This window comes from Syngnathus leptorhynchus, chromosome 15, assembly GCF_054491065.1.
Source record: "Syngnathus leptorhynchus isolate UIUO chromosome 15, UIUO_Slep, whole genome shotgun sequence".
In the NCBI taxonomy this organism is placed as follows: domain Eukaryota; kingdom Metazoa; phylum Chordata; class Actinopteri; order Syngnathiformes; family Syngnathidae; genus Syngnathus; species Syngnathus leptorhynchus.
The window spans coordinates 5794877-5811528 of record NC_141209.1 but is presented as its reverse complement, the minus strand read 5'-3'; the positions used below and the strand labels follow the sequence as shown (position 1 = coordinate 5811528).

Genomic DNA, 16652 nt, shown 5'->3' with positions numbered 1-16652 from the left:
GCCTCTTCTCATCCACCCTTTAGTATTAAATTTGTTTGGAGGTTGCTTTATGCAGACGAGGTAAATTGAAGGGATTTTCCCTCTTGACAGGATTAAGATATCAGCCATGTTTAGGCTGGATAGACGCAGTGACAGCCTGCTACAAATATGGGCATGCCGGATAACCGTTTGCATATATTTGCATTGAATAAGTGAATACCTGCCTGGTCATATCAAATAAATAGAACGGCCTAGATTAAGTATGTTAACTATGGAGAAAATGAATAGAACAGAAAAGACATCCAAATAGAAACATTCTTATCAAATAATGAGATAATAAATAACTTATGTTATGATGAGGCCGGCTTGACATTTACAGTATCGGTGTGGAACCCGGACCCCTAGGTGTGGTTGGGGATGATAAGGCTCTCTTGCTGCTCCTCTGAAAGAGGGGTGAAATAAGGGTCTTTTATGAGGAAGCAATACCTAGTTATCTATGTGGAGTATGACAGCGGATGTTTTGTTCGCCGTGTGCGACGGGGGCGGTGGGGTAGGGGGGGGCAGTGCATTTACTCGCTGGCTGCTCACGTTTCTTTTACTGGATCTTAAGGACCACACACACCAGAGATCTCACTCATGCACAAACTAGGAAAGAGCCAATTAGTATGCAGTCTGCTTCACCCAAAAGCTAAATAATTAGAGGACCAGTCTGTGAGATCATTGACCCTGCGTTAAATATTCATATGTTTAGACCTGCTCTGGGCTCAGCTGTATCACAGTAGACCAGCCAGGCATGGACCACATATGGGAAGACGGCCTCTTCTCTGACATATCCACACATGCACACTTTGATTCAGAAGCTATCACTCCCTTTACACCTTGTAAATATTTTTCAAATTAACCATATTTTTACATTTTATATATTTTTATATATATTTTTTAACAATATATATTATGTATTTTTAAAATATTTTTAACAAGATTTTCCGTAAATATTATTCATTATTATATATATATATATATATATATATATATATATATATAATTTTTTTTAATTTTTGTATTTATTTAACAAACGTTTCCGCAAATTTGCTTGATATTGTCTCTCTTGTGCAACCTTCTCAATTTGTCCTCCATAGGGGTTCGTCTGGACCGTGTTCGAGGGGGCAGACAGAAGTACAAGAGGAGGTTGGACACTGAAAACAACCCCTACCTTGGTTTGGCGCTCCCCCCTCCTACCAAGAAGCCTCGTGAGTACTGCTCCGTCACTAGCCCATTGTCTCCCATCTCCGTCGCCCCTCCTCTGCCAGGCAAGCAATCAGGTAAAGGTTGAGCAAACTTTGGAGATAAATAACATTACCTCCCTCTGTCTTATGTTTGGAACTCCAGGACAATATTGCTCCATATTTGCAAACATACATCTCTTATATCGCAAAATAGATTTTTTTTTTCATTTGGCTCCATACAAAATCTATCCCAAGTTGCTCATGGAGATTTTTGGGGGGATAACACATTAAACATCTATTTTGCTTTGTCTGCCCTCCTTTTCTCCTCTACCCTCAGTCACAAAGATAGTATCTCACCTTTTGGTGGCAGAGCCAGAGAAGATCTACGCCATGCCTGACCCCACCATGCCGGAGAGTGACATAAAAGCTCTTACCACACTCTGCGACCTGGCTGACCGCGAGCTGGTCGTTATCATCGGCTGGGCCAAGCACATCCCAGGTATAATCCTTTGTTTTGTTTTGTTTTGAACTCTGCCTTATTTTTCCTATTCTCTTCCTCTCTGTTTTATACGTTATTTATATAACGTGCACATACTCGCACCGATAATTAATGGAAGAATCTCACAACGCCACGGGGCGTGTGGCACAGAGGGGGGTGTGAAATGGACATAGCTGTGCAAGAAACAAATCGATAGAGTGCATCTAAAATCCCGACACTGAATGGAGTTAGGAACATACTGACCTGCTGCCAATGTGTGCTGTAATCACAAGGGAGATGTAGAGTAAAGTTGGGGTCTTGCCCACTCAAACAACACATCATATCACATGCGGACACACACATATGCACACGTGAACGCGCGTTCAGCCGGAGCACACACGCTCGTTGAATTATTGATGGCTATAATCGTGTTTCCTCCTTGCCCCATAGACATTCTGATAGACGAGGTGTTAGGTTATACGAGGCTGTTGAATTAAGGACACGGCTCGCCTCACGTCAGCAGAGATTTTGCTTCCTGTGAGAGTTTTGCTCTGATTTTTGTCATACAACACATTGTTTAGCCCCTCGCTTTTGCCACCAAGGCAGATTCTCCTTGATCTTGAGCTTGACCCTCATAACTCTATGACATCACAGAGGGGGGGGGACAAAATGAATGTAGGCCTTTTTCTGCCACTTCCATATCCACTTTTTAGTAGCACAAAAAAACAAGCACAGCACCGGCCCATACACAAACACCATTGTGCATTATTGTGAAATCAGGCCAAGGGATAATTTTTCAAATCCAGTTCATTCATTTTCATCAAGTCAGCTATGGCAGGTCCGTTTTGTGCTGAAAAGGTCTTTGAGTACTTCTCAGAAGGTTGGGTATTAATCAGGTACAGATCTGATAGTAAGGAGATTAGCCATGGATATGCTCCTGGCCTTAGCCATAGCCCGCCCGTTATGCATCTGAACTGTTTGGATAACTCACCATGCACCGTGCACGCTCAGCACACTGAGAGTTTAACCAAGAAGCTTACTCAGGGCTAGACCTCAGGTGACCTGGTAACACACTCTTATTGTCCAATCCCCAAATATTTCCCAGGCTCAAACATGCATCATATGCTGATTTCTGGACTGTGCTGCATGTATTTAGACTCTAGCCTGATCGGTTCTGTTTAAAAAATAATATTTCCAGAGATGATGTCACACTAAAGTTACTTTTGTGTTCATTTTTTTTCCCTTTCATTGAAGCAAGCAACATTCCTATATTGTATGTAGGTTTAAACCAGGATTTTATGTGACAGTGTTAATTAAAAGAATGTTCTGATAATCAGATTATACAAACACATATTGCGTACTGCGTAGATGCATAATGGTAATGCGATTTGTGTCATTCCAAATGCGGCGGTAATGATCATTTAACCCAAAACCTAAGGCAGTAAGCCAGAGTGTCTTCTGCTAAACAATGTGCAGTACCTGCAGTATTAGACACTTAAGTAGATTACGCTCGTTCGTTTTCAAATACCTCGCTCGCTTCTATTTACTTTTATATCAGTCGCTGTCATTATTTACACACAAATTGGCAAAGTAAAGACGACCGGTAGTTGAGTGCTTCATCTGCCACATTGCTGCCGTCTGTATTAGCACAGTGGGTGTCCTCTGGCTATGAAATAGCAGCATAATTGAGTTGTACATGGCTGAACCTGATCAGAGACGGTTCAATGGTTTTGCCACTCCATGCTCTAACTCTCCATGCACCAAAGCAACCCCAGGGTAGCGTACCAATGCGTTTGCAGTGAGCTGTAGTCTGCTCCGGGACCGAAAAAAAAAAAAGAAAGGGGGCAGGAGGTGGTGATTGCATTCTGATAGATTTCTGAGGCCGTAGGCAATGGAATTAAAAAGATTAACAGTTCATTAGGAACTAGACCACATTGACTAGAGTACTGACAGGACAATATCTAAAGTCCAAATGTAACAATTTAAAATCATGAACACTGTTACTTTCTACTGCGTGCAATATTCTTTTTTTATATTGTTTTAATACAGACGTCAACATGCATTAGAAAAGCTTATTTCCATCAACAAAACAACCCAATATTAAAGCAGGCTGTTATCAACTAGCGCATCACCATTCGGTGTGTATTTGATTAACCGATAATCACTTTGGATATTCTCGTCACCGCTCCAAATAGAAGCATACAGTCGAGTCAAACCCGGCTGTTGCCTAAGGGTGACAAGGTCATTAATAGCCGTGTTTGGGGGGATGCAGACAGATGGCTACTCGCTTCTAAAAGGTGCTAACAATCTTTGACATGCCTAGCAGTCCACCCATCTTGTTCCCTTGCATCCCCATAAAGGTGCATTTCGCTTTGTACAAGTGGTAGCTACTCAATATCTTGGCAGCTACAGTGCAGTTTTAACTACCTTGACATTGCTGTCTTCTTCAGGAGTGACAGTAGGCGAATGTGACCCCTGACCCCTCCCCCCTCTCCCTGAATTCCTTCCCACCCACAGTGGGAATGTCATGTGCTCATATGTAAAAGCCGCTATGCATGCAACATATACAGGAGGGGCTTGTTGTTTGGTGTTTGCCGACTCCCAACCCGGCTTCCGCGGCAGGAGTGTTTTCAGCTGGGAATTCTCGGAAGGCTAAAGGGCCAAGCAAACATTGACACTCGCCTGCAGCCGCTGCCTTGCTCTGACACAATAAAATTTATTTTTGCTCTAGTGTATGACCCAGACAGTATACATTGACATATCAGCCTATTATCTTGAAAAATATTTCCCTCCTCATATTTAATCACGTTAGTAGTAGAATTACACAAAATCCAAATGATTTTGTCTTGTTTACTTTCGCCCTCCTCTATTCGATGTTAGCTAATCGGCTCCTCGTTAGACCGACACGCCTCTGGTATGTTAGTTGTTAACATGTAGACAACAGAGATGTCATGTTATAAGTCGTCGTGTTAGCTTCAGGGCCACCATGATAAACACCAATCCCACCCTTCTCTCCTACAAGGCCTTTGTTTTCTCTTTGCCATTAAATTGCAAAATCTACTTACTGAGTTGCCAGCCTGATCCCACTCAAGCTTTGTAATCTCCTTGTAATAGAGTGTGAATACTGGCCAGCAATAAATCAGCACCTCATCAGTGCACTTTATTAAATATAGACATCAACAGACAGCTCTTAGTATATTCAATTTACTCTCCGACGTAGGCTTCAACACAGGGAGATAAAGATAGATTGAGCAATCGAGTGCAAGCTGAGGCCTGAACCTGAACGGGAAAAGCTACAGGATATTGAGAGGGGACGAAGCATATCAGGGACGGGCAGACAGTCAGGAGGCTCCAGCGCCAGGATGGGGAGGTTTGCCAGGTGGGAAGGGGGAGAGGTTTGTTTCCAGGTTTCTCTGACACATAAGCAGGTGTGCTCCCCCATCTCGATGACAGCTGAACTGGGCGCCCATAAAGTCTTTGTTTCAATCTCACAGTTGAAAATCAAAACTGGACTGCTTTACCTCAAATAGTGGCTTCCGCTCTAATAATCGTGTGGCCCAATTCCATCATTCACTTGAACAAATATGGTCGAGTGCCGTGAAAAAGCCCTTTTTCACATTCATACATTGTTTGCAAAATCATGCGGCAAATGTAATAATCAGACAAAGACAAGTAAAAATGGAATGCTGTTTTTGAATTGATTTTATTTATTAAAGAAAAAAAACTTCAAAGCTAACAATTTCAATCTAATTAGATACAACATGATTTAAGCTTTAGTGTCAACAAGGGAACGCTTGTTGAACATTTACGCGTGTGGACTCTTGATAAAATTATTTCTGTCAACCACCACATTTTATTATCCCCATTGGTATTGATCCAGATGTTGCCATGTTAATTCCGGAAGAATCACGCCCCACACACTGGAATTAGTTCAACATCTCCCGCTGCACTCTGGCAAGATCAGAGCGTTCTGTACAAATCAGAGAAGTGTGTATTGTATTTTAAGTGTCATCTTAAATGGCAAGCTTTGATATTAACTAAGCCTCTCTCGCAGCATGATCCCTCTGCTCAGTTTGAGGATATAGTGGTAGAGAAAAAAAAAAGATGTGCAGAACCTCTGGGGCCCAGTTAGAGGCGGTTTAACTCCAATTGGAGCCCAGAGAGCACTTGCCTTGGCTGAGGTGAGATTGCTGCTGGGCAAAAGTCTTCAGGGCCTGCTTGTCCTTCTGATAGCTGGCTATGATAGATCTGCTTCCGTCCAGCCAGGATGACTGTCTATCTCTCGTTTGCCCCCCCCCCCCCCCCACCCCACCACCACTGCACTCTGGTCGCCTTTCACTTTATGCTCTCGCTCTTTTTCCTTCGTTCTTATCTGCCTCCTCTCTGCCCTGTATCTTCTCCTTTCTTTCATCCTCCACTTCACTCCCTTCCTCTACTACCTTTTTTTTGTTACCATCCCTCACTCGCTCGCTCCTGTCTGTTGTCTGATTGAGGGTGAGTTACGAGGGGGCTGCAGCTGGAGGGGGCCACCATGCCTCGTAATTACATCTCTTTTTATTACCCGCGCTAATGGCCCTCGGGGAGAGGGAAACAATAATAAATTAATCGAATATGAACTCAAGCTCAACAGAAATCTCCAGCATTTCATTTTTAGACCACCCAGTCCTCTGATTAATCTCAGAGAGGTTCGAGATGGCCGTCTGTGGGTTTTGTCACCCCCCCCCCCCCCCCCGTTGAGGCCCACTAGAGAGATAAAGGCAGCGATGATGGTTTTGGAGTCTGTCGTTGCTGCTCTTATCCTCAGGCTTTTGGAGCAAAGATGCCGTTTAACTCTGTCAAACTCGATGGAAGTGAATATGTCAGCGGTGGTTAGTCATCACCATGTTTTACATGCTGTAATCTTGGAAATGAAAATCCCTTTCAGAGCTAAATGCACAAGATAAAGCTGTGCTTTGTTATTACCATTATTATTTTTGGCTGTGTGGGACTTGGAAATGCACTCAGCAGTGGAGTGGAAAAGGGCCTTCAAGTGTGCAGACAGGCCTCTCTGATTTGGTCAATATCGTGTCATGTTTGGTCAAACCCCGCCATCGGCACCGGGCTGGAAATGAAGATGTAAATATTGATATTTCATTAGAGGAAATCACCCACTCCGGCGGCACTTAACCGGGCCACCTTCAGAGCGCGGCGGCCGGAGCGCTTTGTGACCTGCGGAGTCGGGAAGTCACTTCATTACTCGATTAAATTGAGTGGAAAAAGGGAAGGCAATGACACGAGATCCCATTTGCCGCGATAATTTAGGCCCTGAAGAGAACAGATGGAACGGTGGGAAAACACCACCTCTCCATCTCACAACAGCGGATTAAATTTAAGGACTTTTAGCGTCAAAGGTAATTGTAGGCTGCTGGGCTCGGCACGTACGGCTGAGGGCTGCGCGCTGCATCCGAGCAACTCGAAAGCCTCTTCAGCGAGACCCGGACGAGGCCTTCACACGAGCTGTCACATTGGGAGCGCCGTTTTAGTTCCGCTTCAGCCCTCTTTGCCATTAAAAGTCTCCGACAGAGCTTTGCCTGTGATTGTGATGCCAACCTGATGCGGCAATCAACTGTGCCGGGATGACAGTTTCTCTCTGGCCGGTCCACATTCTGTCCGACTTAATGGACACGTATGCAGACAAGGAAATAACACGACAGCATTTTAACATCCCCCCCCCCCCGCCAAATACCTTTTAATGGCGTCGGCTTTTACATACTATGCTTCCACTGATAATAGTGACACGCTTGGAGTGCTTTCAGCAGTTGGTCCGAATTGGCCGGCCCTCCGACCAGTCCTACCGGACTGTTAGCACTCTATTCTACCGACTATTGATTCCCCTTCAAAATGTGAAGGCCCTCACATTCTGATCACAATCTCTTAATTAATGTATCCTGCAGCTCTCCCCCTGCAGTGGTCATCACCACGATAAGGGGAACCACTCTGCCCGGTTCTGGTTCTTTTTCTACTGCTTCCCCATCATGGCTTTTATTTCTGTTTGTGTGTGTGTTCATTGTTGTCTCGGCGGGCAGGAGTAGATAAACACGGGGGCTGACGGTGCCTCCCCCCCCCCACCTCCCCTCCTCTCTCCCAAATGTGATCATTTGTTTTTCAGAGAAAACGCAGGGTATAGATGTGTTGAGCAGGCCGGGTCAATACTGTAATCTATCGCCTTTTAATCACGCAGTGGCAGGTGGCATGGCAACAGCGAACTTGTAAAAGCAATCATGTTAATCATGGGTGGAGCTGGAGAGCCTAATATGCTGTCAGAATGGGCCGCCTGCAGGCACGGGAGGCGGAGGGAGGGAAAGGCTGGCCAGGCATGGGGGGTGGAGCCTTCACAGTTTATTGCTGCCTAGTATCAAGGAAAATAGACATTAAGATCTTTTTCTATATAGACGAGCCTTTTTGGATTTGTCATAGAGCCACTTTCGGTTTTTATGTCATGACTGAGCGGTTTGGTGCACCTTAGTCAATTTGAACTCTGTTGATTCGTCTTGTGACCTTTTGTGGGCAGGCCAGTGTTTCCCGTGCTTCTCTTTTTTCCCCAGGAGGGGATATTTGTTTGTGTAACTTTGTGAAGCTTTACGTGTACCTGCCCCCTCGTCACCTCTTTTTTAGCCCACACACACATGCACGTGTCATGTCCTCAACCTCTGCAACGAGAACGCGTCCCAGCGCTAATCCCCGGCTCACCGGTACAAGTATGACAGGATACAAGGGGTAACCACCTGGCTTTGTGCATCCCAGACCTTTGCACCGATTTACTGTCGTCGCCCGCAGTAAAGCCCACTCAAGCACCCTGACACCTGCTTCAAAGAGGAGCTTCCTGTACGCATTTAAATTGAAGCTTTGTTTTCCAGTGAGTGCTTCCGTGCTCATAACTCATTTTTGATTAGCGATTTCTTTGGAAAAATTATTTCAGTGTTGTGTTTACAGCGACCGTCTTTATATCTGTTAGGCAGCAGAATTGCGCAACATCTCTTTCATCAGTTTCCACAGAACGATGGAGGGATGATAAGTGGGCTCACACAAATGATACGATTTAAAAATGTTGATGCCAGTCTGGATCAAGGTACAAAGCCTGGCTTTTTTTTTTTTTTTTTTTTTTTCTCTTCCACCCCTTCATGTAATTCTGTTACGCTGAGGGTTGTGTTCTCACCTTGTCGCTGTTTATTCGGTAACAAAAAAAACAACAACTCTTCAGCCATTTTCCACAAAACCTTGTTAGGGGCAAAAATAGATTCGATGGTGGCCTGGATCTCTGCTTATATATAAAAAAAAAAACATTTTCTTTATTCATATCTTTGCGCATTATTCTTATGTAAAGATATACTGTGAAGGGGCAATATTATTTGTGTATGCAATTCTCCTGCACACTAAATAGCAGAGGTTGTGTTCCACTGAGCACCATTGTAGGTCAAAAATGTTTCCTTACCTCATATGCTTACCACTTGTGTCCTTCCAGGATTTTCCACTTTGTCTCTGGGTGACCAGATGAGTCTTCTGCAGAGCGCCTGGATGGAGATCCTCATCCTCAGCATCGTGTTCCGTTCGCTGCCGTACGAGGACGAGCTGGTGTACGCCGAGGACTACATCATGGACGAAGAGCACTCACGGCTGACGGGCCTGCTGGACCTCTACGTGTCCATCCTGCAGCTGGTTCGCAAATGCAAGAAGCTCAAAGTGGAGAAGGAGGAGTTTGTCACACTCAAGGCCATCGCTCTCGCCAACTCAGGTGAGTCAGTAACAACACACACACTCGGGAGTTCATTTTTAACAAACCAAATTTAATCTATATTTTGAAAAATGTGTATTTTGCATATATTATTATTATTATTATTATTATGATAACTTAGAATTGCAGTAAATTATTTGTCCATTTTGTCTTGGTGGTTGTTTTATATGTCATGCCACAAGTATTGTTTGATTGCAGACGCACACACACACACACACACACACACACACACACACACATACACTCTCACTCACATGCACTATTTTTAATAGTATTTGTTTATTATAAAATAGTTTTAAAATACAAAAAATATACAGAATAAAATTAGTTTGCAATCATCACATTTTTTAGATTTGACTTTTTCCTTGCATCATCACAAATATGGAAAAGGTCTCATATCCATTAACAAAAAAACTTCCACTACAATATATTTGCAAGCAAGTGTTTGGTAGATTTGATCAATTATATGCTGACCACACAATGAAACTGAGATATTGGCCAATAGTTTCCCAGATGACATTTCTCACTTTTGCTGGAGTTTTAGCGCGTAACCTTTAGTTTGGAGCGTGAGCCGCACAGATAGGGAGAAGATAAGGGCAATGCACGAGAAAGAGGCACGGGGAAGGAAGGAGCTTTTTAATTGAACACCTTCCGAGTTGTGGTATTTCTCCTCTGCTATCTCCATAACAGTAGCTGCAGGGCACAGCAGCCACTGGAGATAAATTTAGCATTTCATTAGGAGCACAGTGGCTGTCAATAAAATGTGTTAAGTCGAATGGAATGAGTATCAGGCCGCGGTAGAGCTCGTTTGTTCCAATGCAAAAGACGTTACGCTGCTATTGACAGGATCCTTTTGAGGAGGCAGGACTTGTTCCCAGACCCCCCCCCCCTTCCCCCTCTGATCAATGCACACCGGGTCACCAGGCCGCTCCCCCCTTGTTTTGTCCAAGCTGAAAAATGAAAATGCTGATGCAAGCTATTTGCTTTGAGACAGCAAAGCGTCGGTCATGAGGTGTGCTCGAGGGGGAAGAGGAGGGCGTCCGCCACGTTAGAACAAGGTCTCTGGGAAATCATTCTCTTGGGAGCCCCCCTGTTTGACAGCTGTGAAAATTCATAGCCATTGATTTTGTAATTAGCAGTTTATCAATCACATCGATGTGGGCTTACTGATGGATTGCAAGGAAATTGTTTCTTCAAAGTTGTTGTTTTTTTAAAGTCCATCCCTCCTCCAAACACAACACACACTGCTTGCATTTTCTTCCCTTGTTAGTGTCTTTTGCCTCCAGCCCCATACATCAACCTGCATTTTTTTATTCTTCCAAGAATGTTCCAATTAAATGTTGACCCCCTCAATAACTAAAGTAGACTTTACCATAAAAGAGTATCCAATTTCATTATTGTTATAACTCCTTTGCTATAAAACAGAACAATGTACTTGATGCATAGTCAGGTAAATGGATAAAGGAAAATCTTTATTTAAGGAGAATTCCTCTAAACTAAAACTCTTAAGTTTGGTTAAGTGGGAAAAAAAATGTTAGTAAAAATACTCATTAGGGTTGTATTTCCTATTTCAGTGTAAATGTAACATAAGATAATTATGTTCGTCTCTCCTCTCCCTCCCCCTGCCTTGTACTTTTCCAAACGACCTACTTCATTTCACCACTGCGGGCTTGAAAGCCGTCAGGGTGAAAAATGTCTCAAGGTTTTGGGAATACGCTAGTTCCAGTCGATGAATACGGGGCCCGCTTAGAAATCTGGTTTGCCTTTTATCGTCCCACGTGGCCAAACGCATGGCGCCAAGGTGAGACGTGTGAGGCGGGCAATGACTCGCCGCCTCTGGGGTGTCAGACTGGTTAGCCAGTGAGAGACGCACCACTACCGAGACTCCCTAAGAGAGGAGGAGGGCTGATAGCAACAGAGCAGAAGGCGACAATGAGCGAGGAACGTGAAACATGAAACTGTAGACTTGTGCTTGAACTCAAGACTACACAAGTGGTCAACTCAGATTTGACCAAATTACATCCAATAAGAATTGAGTCCAAGTTTGGGTGAACATAGCGAAGCCCTGTTTATTGCAGGGGATACGTTTCAAACCCAACCACAATAAGTGAAAATCCACAATTTAGACAGCCCATATATAAAATACTAAATAATTTAACGTTCTAATATTCTAATCTAATAAATCCAATGATATTAAATATAAAAATATTTTACCATCGCACATGCTTAGTCCAAACCAGTTGATGCTGACACTAAAACTGACATAAAACACGAGAGAATTAAAAATGTTCTATTTAAACATCGCAGAGCAATTTTTTAAAGTCTAGTTGAGCACACATTGAAGTCAACATTTTTGAATTATGTATAAAAAGTTTTTCCCTTGTGATATAAAAAGTAAGTTGGCAGGAAAATTAATTGTGTCACATTCATCATAGTCTTGCTTATGGTGCCCCCTTTTTTTTATCTACTAATAATTGTCTGTCTTTCCCAAACGGGCTTTTTAATGTGTGCTATTAGCTCCACGATTCATGCCATTGTTACTGGGGGATAACATTGATTTTCAGTGTGGCTGGTCAAAGGCCGTTTTAATAAGCCGCACGGCACTGCAAAGAGTTGGGAAGGAAATAAATAAAACAAAGCACATGTTGTTGTTGTTTTTATGATCCATTCTTTGTCCTGTCTGCGCTTGAAATATACTGATAACGTGTTCCTCACCTCACCTCACTGCTCTGATAGCACTTCATATCAATCATGAGATTTAATTTCCAAAATTCTACACCCCCTCCCCTTTGTATCAGTGTATTCAAGTGAAGAGCATATTTCTTACTCTTCTTAAATCTTGTCACCCCGATAGACTCCATGCACATAGAGGACATGGAGGCGGTCCAGAAGCTGCAGGACGCTCTGCACGAGGCCCTGCAGGACTTCGAAAGCAGCCAGCACCCGGAGGACCCGCGGCGGGCGGGAAAACTGCTCATGACCCTGCCCTTGCTGCGGCAGACGGCCACCAAGGCTGTGCAGCACTTTTACAGCATCAAGGTGCAGGGCAAGGTGCCCATGCACAAACTGTTCCTGGAGATGCTGGAGGCCAAGGTCTGATTCTAGGAGCTGCTTTAGTGCTGCACAGTGAGACTTTTTGGAAGCAGGATTTAGAAGGTGCTCGGGACGCGGGGGTGGGGGAGACCTCAGCTTGGCGAGGCGGCACTCAGACTGACCTCACTCCTCCTGCAACATTTGGACACCGTGTTTAAAAAAAAAAAAAAAAAAAGCAACCAGAAACTTGGTTATTAATATAAATATAAGAATGATGAAGATTAATGTAAAATATATATACAAAGTACTATGTACAGTAATAATTTCTTTTTGTTAAATGTTGGTGGTCATGCTCCCAGGATCCCTCAGCATCTTCAGAATAAGTAGATGCCAGTAACAAGAAATTCCTTCAATGAATTTATTCTGAAGACGGCAGAGGTGTGTCAACACATCACTTTCATCAATGTGTTTCCATCCGGGACATGTATACGTTGATTACTGGAAAACTGAGTGTACAGTTTGAAGTCTGTTGATATCGGTGGCCATTTTCTCTCACCCTCCATGCGCAGGTGAGGGGAGAAAAAAAAAAAAAAAGAACAGCTTAAATGTGAGCTGTTAACTGCTGACGTCCAAGTTACAGTACCTCTCGAGAGCAGTGTGATCTGATCCGTCTCACAGTGGAAGGCTTGTTTAACCAAACTAGAATAGGCAGTTACACTAGTCGCTAGTCTTCTTCTGTAGTTCAGCAATAAATGACGGTGTGGGAATGCCAGGCTCAACCTTCATTTTTCATTCGCTGCGTTTCAATGCTGCTGTTGCCACAAGGCCGTGCCTGCTTGCTTGCTTACTTCTATCGCACACATACTACTACGATGTTTCTCGTCTATCGTTCTTCACGTTAGCCATCGATTGTGTCCTTTTTAAGCCCGTGGAAATGGGCCGAGCCAACGTAGGTTATAGGTGAAAGCTGATCATCAGTATCAAAGGCTTTCTACAAAGTGGCACTAGTCCAGGAGATTCCATGTTCAAACAATCAGAGGACCATATGTCAAAGCGCTCTATTTTGGAACCCTTTAAGCCCGAGGCGGAGTCATCCCACACACTAGGAGCAAGGTGGCTAGCATCTGCTCGCACCATCTTAGATACCTTCAGTCTTTAAATAGCTGTGTCGGCATTTATAGAGCCTGGACCGGACCTAGGTAAACGGCAGGTGCAAAGGCACTTCACAACGGGTTTATATTTAACCCTGCGGGAGGTTGTTGTCTACATGGGGGCAGGCACGTGGACCGTGTTTTGACCATCATGTTGACACAGTGGTCAGTGGTGGAGCTAGACATTTTTCATTGGGCTGGCCATGGTAAGACCATGACTCACATAGAGGTGGCGGAAAGTTGATACGGACGCATGTGCACACACAAACGAACACATACATTGACACACACACCAGAATGTTACACTCTACTTGCACCTTCAACAATTCAAAAGTTGCCAAGTCAATCTTGTTTCGTGTCCCGTGCACCTGATTCGCTACCTAAGAGCCTACTAGAGGACAAAATGTTCACAGACGCCATTTTGCTCATGAATCTGGCGTAAACTGCCGGCTGATTGACTGCTCATTCATTCAAGTTATATTCGAGAAGCACAAGGACTGGGAAAATATCCAACAATTTCTTAATTTGTAACACACACAAAATTACTAAAGAATTAGCAAACACCAATATCAAATGACCTGGCAACCGAAGACCTGTAAAAGATACAATTATGGTGATTATGCAATACAACCATCAAAGCCTCCACTGGCACCACTGCTATGGAGTCCTCTTATGGAACAGCAGGTAGCCTACCACTTGTGGGATGTGGTTTTAACCACAGTCAGTAACCCGAATCTTCTCCTCCTGCAGAAAGTTGTATTCTGCAGTAATATTCTCTGCCACGGAGCCACATTTGTGACTTATCCTCCAGCCCCACTCACAGTGGCCGGTGCTGTATGACACCATCGCCCAGCAGCTTGCTATGCGGGCGGGATGGCCGAGCTATGCAAGAAACAAAGTGTCAGCATGCGCCAGAGGGTAACAGCAAGCCAACAATGTGTCACTACAAGGTGTGATCCCTGCTGGGAGACAGATCTTAGGCTCTCTTTAACTTCGTGTCCATTACGCCGCCTGTGAGCTCAACTCCTGTCCGTCCAGCTCACTTGTGCGCATTTATACTACTGACAGATTTTATGTGGTGTGATAAAAGGTGGGGCTGTCACAAAAAATATAAGACTTTCATCAAAATAGTGGTGGAAAGTCACCCTTGTGCTCACAATATGAAAGGCCAGCACCTAGGCAGGGTTCACAGAAACCTGGGGTCAATGTTATGATGTCAAACCAGCCACACCAATCAAAAAATAACTCCCAGTTATATTGTAGAGGGACACTGGGCTCTATTTTTGTAAATGATGCATGTAGAAATGTCAGCATACTCTGATTTTTGTTGCGCGAATTTCATCCTGGCACAGGCTGGCACATTCTGAGTTCCATGGACATGTCACATACATTGTATTCATAATAGACACAATAGCGGTCATCAAACCCTCTGAAACAATTTGTTGAATGCATCATTATGATTATTAATTGTTCTATTTTTTTTATTCACCCAGCACACAGCTATAGGCGCAAGAATGATCAGTGTTCCTGTGCTCACACCCACAACGGCGCAAATCGGTTTTTTATAATACACCGACTTGCAAAATTGCGAAATGACCAACACCCAGTCTAATCCACATTGATGCATATTTACGCCGCTCGCTGTGCCAAATTTGTGCTGATTACAAAAATAGAGCCCTGTAAGTCCACTTGCTGTTGTGCAATACAATAGGGACCACTTCTGATTGAGACCGTGCTCCAAGCATGCTTTTACTTATCGTTGATAAGTAACATCCAGAAACCTTTCTAATCACTCACATGTAACCTGTGTATCACATTAAGAACTGTATTTACTTTGCTCCACTGGCAAGAAACTTGTGCTTGTTGAAATGACACTGCATTATACGGAAAATCTTTTTCAAAAAAAAAAAATATATATACTTTTTTAGTGGATGACCATTAGCTGACAAAAAAGGTTCCTTTTTTTTTTTTTTTTTTTTTTCCTGTCCACCTTGTAACGCGGCACTGTTTAACTTCAAAATGTCTTACGGTACAAGCTAAGTGTGTAAATATATCAGTCTTCAGTGCAGTAGGTTGCCGAAGTACCATTGAAAATAAAGTATGCAGCGCCCTGCTGACTACTACCTCATTATCATATTGTCAATATTTCTCTGATTCAACACCCTTTTATCATCTTTACATGTCCGTGACCTAACCTGAGCCATCCATGTTTTTTATCCTTCCTCAGCGCTCCTGCCAAATACTTTTGGAACTGTAATTACGGACTGTCCCATTCATTGTTGACTGATCTGTTTGTAAAGGTAACGCATGCTTCACATTGAACACATCACTGGGTGAGACCCCCTCATTCCCCACTTAGCACCCCACCCATGATGGTTCCCAAGCGGGTATGAGTGATTTTTTTTTGTTCCTCTTTTGAACAGTGTGTCATGATTGTTCTCTCACTGATGGACTGCAGACAGGAGCAAGGCTACTTGACTCCCTGCTCCTGCATTACTGAGTATTTATGGTGTGAAATATATCATTTGCAATGGTGTACATTTGTTCTCTCTGGTCATTCAATCGCCAGTATCTGTGTCCATATTGATTTTCAATAAGGTAAGGGATCAATGGATTAAATATTCTCTAAAATCTGTTTGTAGTCTAATTTGATGTATTACCAACAAATAACGCATTGAGTCACACGTAACACTCGCAAATATGACTGCCAGTTGTGTAAAAAAAATTATATATTTATATTATATATTTATTTTTATATATTTTTTTATTATATTATATTTATTGTTGTTTTTTTTATATATATTTTTGGTATATATTTTTATATGTTTCAAAGGAAAGACGCTCAGACTGTATCGCCACTCTTTGGTGTATTAATTGGGCAAAGAAGGAGAACAAAAAGCAGCCAAGAGCACATCCCTGCAGACCAGACATGGGTGGCAGTAAGTGGCACAAGTCATTTTTATTGCCTCCAAACTATGACCATCAGACAGTTCAGCGGAGGCATCGCAAATGCA

The 16652-nt window shown here is 43.3% G+C and overlaps 1 protein-coding gene across 7 annotated transcripts in view; it reads left to right on the top strand.

The window, feature by feature from the left end:
* esrrb (estrogen-related receptor beta) overlaps positions 1–16228 on the top strand; it is a 60731-nt gene extending 44503 nt beyond the window's left edge. For 4 of the 7 annotated variants that reach the window (XM_085931699.1, XM_085931703.1, XM_085931704.1 and 1 more), the window contains 4 exons: positions 1119–1229; positions 1543–1704; positions 9185–9454; positions 12309–16228. In XM_085931699.1, the coding sequence (XP_085787825.1) occupies positions 1119–1229; positions 1543–1704; positions 9185–9454; positions 12309–12553 (788 nt within the window). In that variant the 3' untranslated portion in view covers positions 12554–16228. The remainder of the gene's footprint in view (positions 1–1118; positions 1230–1542; positions 1705–9184; positions 9455–12308) is intronic. The other 3 variants (XM_085931700.1, XM_085931702.1, XM_085931701.1) reach the window with 1 other exon arrangement.
* Positions 16229–16652: the final 424 nt, after the last annotated feature.